Source organism: Chiloscyllium plagiosum, chromosome 32 (assembly GCF_004010195.1).
Source record: "Chiloscyllium plagiosum isolate BGI_BamShark_2017 chromosome 32, ASM401019v2, whole genome shotgun sequence".
Classification (NCBI taxonomy): domain Eukaryota; kingdom Metazoa; phylum Chordata; class Chondrichthyes; order Orectolobiformes; family Hemiscylliidae; genus Chiloscyllium; species Chiloscyllium plagiosum.
Genome location: NC_057741.1, coordinates 25,044,071 through 25,053,731, shown reverse-complemented (window position 1 = coordinate 25,053,731; position 9,661 = coordinate 25,044,071). Strand labels below are relative to the sequence as shown.

General features: G+C 41.3%; 1 protein-coding gene across 3 annotated transcripts in view; it reads left to right on the top strand.

Annotated features, from left to right (window-relative positions):
• The first annotated feature begins 1,766 nt into the window (after window positions 1-1,766).
• Window positions 1,767-9,661, top strand: part of LOC122539283 (THAP domain-containing protein 1-like) — an 11,880-nt gene continuing 3,985 nt past the window's right edge. The window contains exons 1-2 of one of the 3 annotated variants that reach the window (XM_043673979.1): window positions 1,767-1,870; window positions 4,248-4,449. In XM_043673979.1, coding sequence (XP_043529914.1) covers window positions 1,800-1,870; window positions 4,248-4,449 — 273 coding nt within the window. In that variant the 5' untranslated portion in view covers window positions 1,767-1,799. Of the gene's footprint in view, window positions 1,871-1,911; window positions 2,011-4,247; window positions 4,450-9,661 lie in introns of those variants that run through there. The other 2 variants (XM_043673980.1, XM_043673981.1) reach the window with 2 other exon arrangements.

The following is a 9,661-nucleotide window of genomic DNA, read 5'->3' as shown; positions in this document are numbered from 1 at the left end:
AGGAGAGTGAACAATTTAGAATATCAGTTAATATGAGAAAAACAAAGTTAAGTTGGGGATTGTTTAATTGGCAGCTTGACATGAACAGAGTCAAGGGTATGATTAGGAAGAGCTTGGAAAAGGCTTTATGTGAGGTGAGAGGAAACTAAATAGGGGTTTATTCTGTTCTGAAGCAGAGTCATATTGGACTTGAAATAGTAATTCTGTCTTTCTTTCTCCTTTGATCCTGTCAGACCTGCTGGGTTTCTCTTGCCTTTCCTGTTTTTATTTCAGATTTCCAGGCTCAGAATATTTTGATTTTATTAAACTAAATAGTTTAATAGTTTAGGACTGACTAACATGTATGAGTTCTGTGTATTTAAATTATATAACTAATTGCATCAGCATCGCATTGTGTAGATTTATTGTATAAATGTTAAGATCTTATCGAACAATTATCTTAAGGCCAATGGCCACTTCTACCTCCTGGAAAAACCTCCCAAATGTGTGGTTAGAAATACTGTTCTAGGATTGGGCTTATCAGCCATAAATGGATCTACAAAACTCTAACCAGTGTCAAAGAATTTCTAAGTTGGTAATCATACTTCTTAGTGAATGATTGCTAATGGTTTATATGTAGATTGTTATTAGAGAGGGAAGAATAACAAACGGAATTTCAATCCCATTGAAGTGGATGATTAGCCTTGATTGTGTTGAATGTTGGAACAGACTCGATGTCTAAATGGTCCACTGCTGCTCTTATGTTCCTTTCTGGAGGCTTTGCTACAGGAATGTCAGGTGATGCTTGGAGTTGTTTGGAGGTTTGGGCACTTTCTCCAACACCTTGACTTCACCTCCCTAATCCCAAAAATGTCTCTTGACAAACTATCTGCAAATGTACCTTCATTAATATGGTTGGTTTAACATAGTGAACCCCAGAATTAAAGTGGACCATGTACCGAGTGCAGAGGTTGTGCCTTGCAGTTCACTCAGGTGTCTGACTTGCTGTGGCAATATGCACATTGTGGTGTGTAGCTTTGGATAGTGATGGTGGAGTCTCCAACAATCTTTGCATCCCGACCAGTAATCTCTCTTACCCTTGTTACATACCACTGCCATGTGTTGAATGGTTAGTACTCAAACTGGCTGTGTTATGCAAGTAGCTTCCTTGGCCATCAAGTGAGTGTTCAAGCATGGACCTTTGGCTTATAGCCACTGCCTCGCAAAAGCTTCTTTATAGTCATTACTGGAGAACACAGAGCTGAGTGGAGTGGCCTGAATGCTGTGAAAAATCTGTGATTTCTCTTTCTGTTCGATATGTCTAATAAATCAGTGCAGAAATGTTATGACACACCTCTGGAGCAAGTGGAACTTTTACTCGCCATCACCCTTCCATAAATCATCTTCTCTCCCCTTTACTCTGATCCTCACCTACAATGTGTCTCAGGGTCGATCCAGTCACTAAAGGGCTGGAAATGTGTTGCTGGAAAAGCGCAGCAGGTCTGATCTCCAGCATCTGCAGACCTCACTTTCTCCAGTCACTAAAGGGCCTATTTTGCTGTTGTGGCAGTGTCCCGATCTCTGAGCCAGGAGGCCAAATTTCAAGTTTGACCAGCTCCAGAAGTTGGCAATGACCTTTCTGAACAAGATACCTTTTCAAATGCAGTCATTCAGAATAGATGATCCCAACCAATCAGAGCCAGGGTCTATCCAGCCAATCAGAGCCAGGATGTAGCCAGCCAATCAAACACATGGGAGTCTATCCAGCCAATCAGAGCCGTGTTTGCTCTCAGGTGGATAGCGGGAACGGGTGTGAGGACATGGTGCTTTCCTGTTCGGCTTACGGCTGTAAGAATCGGTATGATAAGGATCGGGGAGTTTCTTTCCATAGGTAGGGAGAACCGACTAGCTACTTTTGTGTTCTTTTTAAATTTGAGAGGTTTCAGCACCACTTTAAAGCGAGAAAAAGTTCGACGCTCGCTGGCCTGGTTTTAAACAGCGTCTGATGGTGCAGGGGGAAAGCGGATGGAGGTGAGGAGGAAAGGAAGGAAGGAGGGAGGGTGGTGAGGAGGGAAAGGAGGGAGGGAGGTGAGGGGAATGGCAGTGGGAAGGAAAGGAGGGAGAAGAAAGTGTGTGGTGTTCGCTGGGTGGGGTATAAAAGGGGAGTTGAGGCAGAGGGATAATGGGTAGAGAAGGCCTGGGTTTGGGGACAGGCAGTTGAGGAAGGGATTAGGTGTTTCAGAAAGGTTGATTGAAGAGCAGGAGGAGTAGGGTGTGTTCAGGAGGTTGAGATGTTTGGGGAGAAGTGTGGAAAGGGCTTCAGATGAATGTTTTAAGGGTGTTTACGAGGAAAGAGATTGGGTAAATACATACTGTCATTTGTTTGAGAGCTCCCTCTTGTTCTAATTTTACGTACACAGATGGAATTGAACTATTGTTAGACTCGTGTGCACCCCTCAGTGCTAGCACTAGCGTTTGGTCAGACTCCAGACATCAAAACACATGATGCAGACTAATATTTCACTGCATTACTGAGGGTGTGTGCATTATTTGATGTGTTTGGATGCGATGTTAGACACAAGCTGTGTCTTACCTTTTCGGGTGGTTGAGATTCCCAAGGTTCCTCTGGCTTAATCAATATTTTAATCGCTAAGACCCGATTGTTACCTGTTGTAGTGTGGCAATTGTAATAGTGATTAGATTTGAAAAGTACTTAATTGGCTCTGAGTTGCTTTTTGATTGTGAAGAAGCAATTTAAATGCAAGCTCTATTTCGTGCTCTTGTTTCCTCACTTTTGAACAGTTGAACATGACTATGGACTTCATGTCACACGAAGGGATAAAGATATATTGTGTTAGATTAGTATTGCAGTTTTTTCTTAAAATTCACAGTAATTAAGCAGTTCTAATTTTAAACAGAAAATTCTGGAGATTCTCAATTCTGATGAAAATTATCAAACTAAAACATTTACTTTATCCATAGATGGTGCCTGACCTGCTGAAGGTCTCCAGCATTTTGTTTCAGATTTAAAGCATCTGTTAAGTTATTTCAGAAGCTCAGTTTAGAACAAATGAAAATACAGGGGAAGTGTGAGACAATGTATGGTACAGGGAGGAACTGGGAAAAAGTGAGGCATGCAGATGCTGGAGATCAGAAATTATCCACACTATTTGTTCCAGAGATTTCCACATCACAGGTATCAGTCTTCAGTCAATTTGAATCACTTAATTTGATATGAAGAAACACTGGAGGTACTGGATACTGCAAAGAATGTGGGCCGTGACAACCACAGCACTGAACACGTGCTCCTAGCAAAGATGTTCAATAGTTACAGAACCGGCATTTGCCCAATTAAAGCGGACGATTGCCAAAGTATGTCTGTACCTGGACCCATCAGTACCCTCTCGATCCTCAAAGTGACGGAAGGTGTCATCAACTGTGCCAAGCAGAATTTTCTTAGCAATAACTTGCTCATTAAGGTTTTACGAGGTCCACTCAGCTCCAGTCCTTATTACAGCTTCAGTTCAAACTTGGATGAAACCACTGAATTCCAGAGGTGAGAGTGACTGCCCTTGACATCAAGGCTGCACTTAAGTGAGTGTGATGTCAAGGAGTCTCAGCAAAGCTGGAGTCAGTGGGAATCGGGAGAATACTCTCCACTGGTTGTAGTTAAACCTAGCATAAAGGAAGGTAAAAATCACACAACACCAGATTATACTCCAACAGGTTTATTTGGAAACACTAGCTTTTGGAGCACTGCTCCTTCTTCGGGTGGTTATGGAGTATAAGATCATAACACAGAATTTATAGCAAATGTTTACAGTGTGGTGTAACTGAAATTATATACTGAAAAAGACAATTCTTTTATTCCTGATAGAAATATAGAAAGCTTTAGGGTTTTCCTTGATCGTATCTGCTAACAACTTCTCATGTCCCCTCCTGGCTCTTCTTAGCTCTCTCTTATGTTGTGTATTGTAGACTAACATTTTCCCAATGACAGATGTTAAGCTGTCACTTATTTTGTCTCCCTCCCTTTTTGAATAAAAAGGCACTCTAATAATTGAAAGGAGCCTCCATCTTTATCCAGACGTGGATAATGATGTCATGATGTGGCCTGGTTGCATGTGCTATGTCATTGTGTGGCCAGGTGGATGTACAAAAGAATCACGTTAAATCAGCTAGAAGTACTCTTGCTGTCTCTAATTGTCTTGTTTAAAATATTTCTGTAATATCTTTCCTCTAACAATGTTTCTAAATTTTGATTAAAGGTTTCCCCTGAAACGTCCAGAGCTCTGCAAGAAGTGGCTGGCTGCAGTAAGGAGACGTAATTTTACACCCACCAAAAACAGTAATCTTTGCTCAGAACATTTTACATTGGACTGCTTTAGGAAGAACTGTAACAACAAAATATTGGAAGAAAATGCTGTGCCATCCATATTCTGCTTTACCCGACCAAATCAACAGTCAAAGGTAGCTTTTTTGTTCCAATATAATGCAGAACTAGTTGATTTTTTTCTAACTTGGAATGTAGCACTTTCAGTTGCACACAATACAATTTATAAGATGTCTTCTGTAGACTTATCCACAGTAGTTCCAAGAGTGACTCAAGTCCATACTGTTTTGCCTTGAATTCTGACTGCAGTTAGTTCTGTGAAGTATAATGATCCTTTCATGTTAAATAGATAATGCCAGACATTTGATACAAATAGCCATGAAATGAGTTATAAGTTAACCTGTTCTTGAAGGTGTTAGTTGAAAAAATGTTAGCCAGAGTACTGGAAAAGTGTTCTATTCTTTTGCTATTATCATTTGGTCTTTAACACTTACCTGAATGATCAGAATGGAGAAATGAAGTCTTGTTTTAATAGCCGGGAATAGATTTGGGCATCTTGCAACCTGCCAGTTCTACCTGAATCCTTGAACTTAAACATTTTTTGCCATCTAAATGTTGAAAACAGAATATCTATGACCTTAAAGAGCAACTGGACCATCTTAGCCAATTAAACTCAAGATTGAGAAATAAACAGAGGAAGGAAGATGAATAGAAGTAGTTGAATTCAAGAGGTACGGAAAGATAAACAATGAAAAATTTAAGTGAAGGTCAGAGGAAGAGGACAGAAAGTAAAAGTGATTTTAAATGTATTGACGTTTATTATGTGACTATATGTGCTGTTAAGAGAGATTTGCTCAGTGCTGTTTCTCTTGCAGAGAGGTGTTGCTAGTGGTGCTGAATGTCTGCTTCAGAAGCAGTGCGCAAACAGTTTTGAGCTCTGATTGTTTTTTTTAATTAAAAGTAGACAAAAAAGCATGGAGTCAAGCTGTCAGACCCAGAGTTTTAGTTTTTGCTTTCAGTTTCAGCTGGAGTTTGAAGCTGATTGATACAGCTGACTATCTGCTGGCAGCAAAAAGCTTGAATACTCTCTTTGCTCCTGGATTCTTTCCTTTTTCTCTCTTCTCCTTCTTGCTCCACATGGCCCCCACCCCGATAGCAATTGAGGAAAATCTGTTTTGGTGAATTTCCCATTGTCAGGGGTATGTTTATGGGATGTTGCTATATTGGAACAGTTGATGATTAGTAGTTAAATAATACACTAATTTTTTTCAATAGAATTATAAAGTTATGCCAATTCTCTTTTTTCCGTATTTTAACGATGCTGTAAAAAGAAAATGTTTGCTTAAAACCTAGTAGAGGACCAATGGAATCGCATCTGGAACACAGTGCCTTATACTTGCCTTTTTAATAGGATAAAAGTTAGGGTCTAAGCTATCTCCTCGATATATTTTGAGGGCGGGTTTGGTCTGGTCCATAACAAGACATTTAATTGTTCAATTTCTGGTTCAGAGGAATTGGTTGATAATCTAGTTATTTCATTATCAACAGAGTAGACTATTTAATGGATTTTTTTTGTTTCCTTCATGCGAGGTGGGTGTCTCTGGCAAGGCCAATATTGATTGCCATATAATAGTCAATATAATCCTAACCAATTCAACCTCTCTTCATGCTTCAGTCCTGCCATCCCAGGAATCAGTCTATTAAACCTTCGCTGCATGCCCTGTATAGCAAGAAAATCCTTTCTCAGATAAGGAAATCAAAAAAGCACACAATATTCCAAATGTGGTCTCACCAGGCCCTGCTGCTGAATTTGAATCCCTTTGCGATGAAGGCTAACATACCATTTGCCTTTGTTACTGCCTGCTGTACCTGCATGCCAAACTTCAGTGACTGGCATGCAAGGATGCCTGGGTCTCATTGCACGTCCCCCCCCCCCGCCTCGATTTATAACCACCAGATAACCTGCTGTCCTATTTTTGCTACCAAAGTGGATAATCTCTCACTTTATCCACATGATCGTGCATTTACCAACTCACTCAATTTATACAAATCACACAAACACCTTTGCATCATTCTCACAGCTTACCTTCTCGCCCAGCTTTGACATCTGCAAATTTGGGATATTACATTTTGTTCCATCGCCCAAACCATTAATATATATTGTGCATAGTTGGGGTCCCAGCACCGATCCCTGTTGTATTCCAATAGTTGCTGCCTGCTGAGCAGGAAAAAAAACCTATTCAACTATGTCACTCCTCATTTTAATGAGAAATCCTATCATATGTTCACTCATTCACAATGGGTCTTCCACAGTTATATTGCCAATTACTCCTTGTTGCACAATACTCCATCTACAAGGGTTTCGAAGCAGGGCCACTGGACTCAATGTTACCTCTGTTTCTCTTTCTAACAGAATTGCTGAGTTGTTCCAGCAATTTTTGTTTGGCCTGTTCTATAGTTGGCTCCTCAATGTATTGGTCTAAAAAGCCATCCCATGTACACTCCAGGAATTCCTCCTCTATAAAGATATTTCTTTATTGTATGCATCTCAAATTTCTTGCTCAGTGCTATTCCCAAATCACTCCTAGTTTGTATACAACACCACCCCCCCACCCCCACCCCACCCACACAAATGTTTTTTGCCCCTTTGGTGTTTCTCAGGTCTACCCATATAAATTCCACATCTTAAGAGCTAATATAGATTTACAAGGATGTTGCCAGGGTTGGAGGATTTGAGCTATAGGGAGAGGCTGGTATATGAATAGGAAGGGTTTGGATGGATATGGGCCAGGTGATGGCAGGTGGGACTAGATTGGGTTAGGATATCTGGTCGGCATGGACGGGTTGGACCGAAGGGTCTGTTTCCGTGCTGTACATCTCTATGACAGTTTCCTCAATATTGCACTCGTTTCCTCTTTAACCAGTAATGCAATTCCACTGCCCTTTTTTGTTTGTCCTTCCCAAATACTGAATACCCCTGGATATTCAGTTTTCATTCGTGGTCACCCTGCAGCCATGTCTCTGTAATCCTGACTATATCACACTTATGATTAATTCACCCATTTTATTGCGAATGTGCCACATTAAGGCACAAAGCCTTAAGACTTTTTAACATTATTATTTGTCCTGTACCTGTTATTTTTCACTATATCCTTCCTTGATCCTGGCTCTTGATTTCTCTGCATATCACTTTTCTTGTACCCCTTTTTATTTTTTGTTTTATCCTTGATTCCTCCTCCTCTGATTTCTTCTATAGGTTCCCATACCCCTGGCATTTTAATTAAAAGACTTCAACCATTCTAGCAAATAATGCCTGAGGACGTCGTCTCAGTCCTGCCCAAGTGTAACCCATCCAGTTTGTACTCCTATCCACATGAGTGGGGAGCCTGGGTAGCTCCGTTGGTAAAACATGGAACTTTTAGTTTGACGGTCCAGGGTCAAGTCCCTGTCTGGGTGCTCTTTGTAGGGCTTTTTGACATTGGTGTTCTTATTTAGGAGCTGGGAGGCCAGGATTTCGGTCTCACCTGATTGAATGGTGTGACGTAACAAATCTGAACAATTTGATTTTAAAATTATTTTTTAAAAGAATTTTTTTAAAAAAAAAGCTGAAGACCCCTCAATTTTCTAGTATTAGGGTTTTTAATCTTTTTGTAAACAATTTCTTTCAACTAAAATGAAATATTTAAGTTTTAACAGCTCAACACATAGCTCACATGTGTTGGTATTCTAGTTGTGAAGATTGTGTTTATTTTGATATAATATTTTTCACCTGACAACATGCTAAATTCCCACCCCAGCATCAAAGAAAATCCCTAGTGTTAGATGAAGGAAGCCATGACTTTACCTAACTGGATCTGTATAAAATAGGAAAATATAGACGCAGAGGTGAGTGGCTCATGTCTGTGGTGTCTGTGTCTGTCTGATCACTCTTCGAATATTGACATTACGTTAATGCTTCCAGTATCCACATACTTCCCCACATTTAGTAAAGCCTTCATTATACATACACCCATTCTGGTGTTTGTGACACAAGTGTAGAGTTTGCACATTTTCCCCTTGTCTGCGTGGGTTTCCTCCGGGTGCTCCAGTTTCCTCCCACAGTCCAAAAATGTGCAGGTCAGGTGAATTGGTCATGTTAAATTGCCCATTGTGTTAGGTGCATTAATCAGAGGGGAAAAGGGTCTAGGTGGGTTACTCTAATCTAAAACAGTCTAAATAGAAGTGTACCTTTGTGGGTGGCACAGTGGTTAGCACTGTTGCCTCACAGCGCCAGAGACCTGGGTTCAATTCCTGACTCAGGCGACTGACTGTGTGGAGTTTGCACATTCTCCCCGTGTCTGCGTGGGTTTCCTCCGGGTGCTCCGGTTTCCTCCCACAGTCCAAAGATGTGCAGGGTTAGGTGAATTGGCCATGCTAAATTGCCCGTAGTGTTAGGTAAGGGGTAAATGTAGGGGTATGGATGGGTTGCGCTTCGGCGGGTCGGTGTGGACTTGTTGGGCCGAAGGGCCTGTTTCCACATTGTAATGTAATCTAATCTAATCTAATTGGCCATGCTAAATTGCCCGTAGTGTTAGGTGAAGGGGTAAATGTAGGGGAATGGGTGGGTTGCTCTTTGGAGGGTCGGTGTGGACTTGTTGGGCCTAAGGGCCTGTTTCCACACTAAGTAATCTAAATCTAAATCAGCATTTGATGTAACAATGCAGGAATTAGAGTCATAGAGATGTACAGCATGGAAACAGATCCTTCGTTCCAAACTATTCACGCCGACCAGATATCCCAACCCAATCTAGTCCCACCTGCCAGCACGCGGCCCATATCCCTCCAAACCCTTCCTATTCATATACCCATCCAAATGCCTCTTAAATGTTGCAATTGTACTCACCACCACCTCTCCTCCTGGCAGCTCATTCCATACCCGTACCACCCTCTGTGTGGAAAAAGTTGCCTCTTAAGTCTCTTTTATATCTTTCCCCTCTCACCCTAAACCTATGCCCTCCATTTCTGGACTCCCCAACCCCAGGGAAAAGACATTGTCTATTTATCCTATCCATGCCCCTCATAATTTTGTAAACCTCTATAAGGTCATCCCTCAACCTCCAACACTCCAGGGAAAACAGCCCCAGCCTGTTCAGCCTCTCCCTATAGTTCAGATCCTCCAACCCTGGCAACATCCTTGTAAATCTTTTCTGAACCCTTTCAAGGTTCACAACATGTTTCCAATAGGAAGGAGACCAGAATTGCATGCAATATTCTAACAGTGGCCTAACCAATGTCCTGTACAGCCGCAACATGACCTCCCAACTCCTGTACACAATACTCTGACCAATAAAGGAAAGCATACCAAACGCC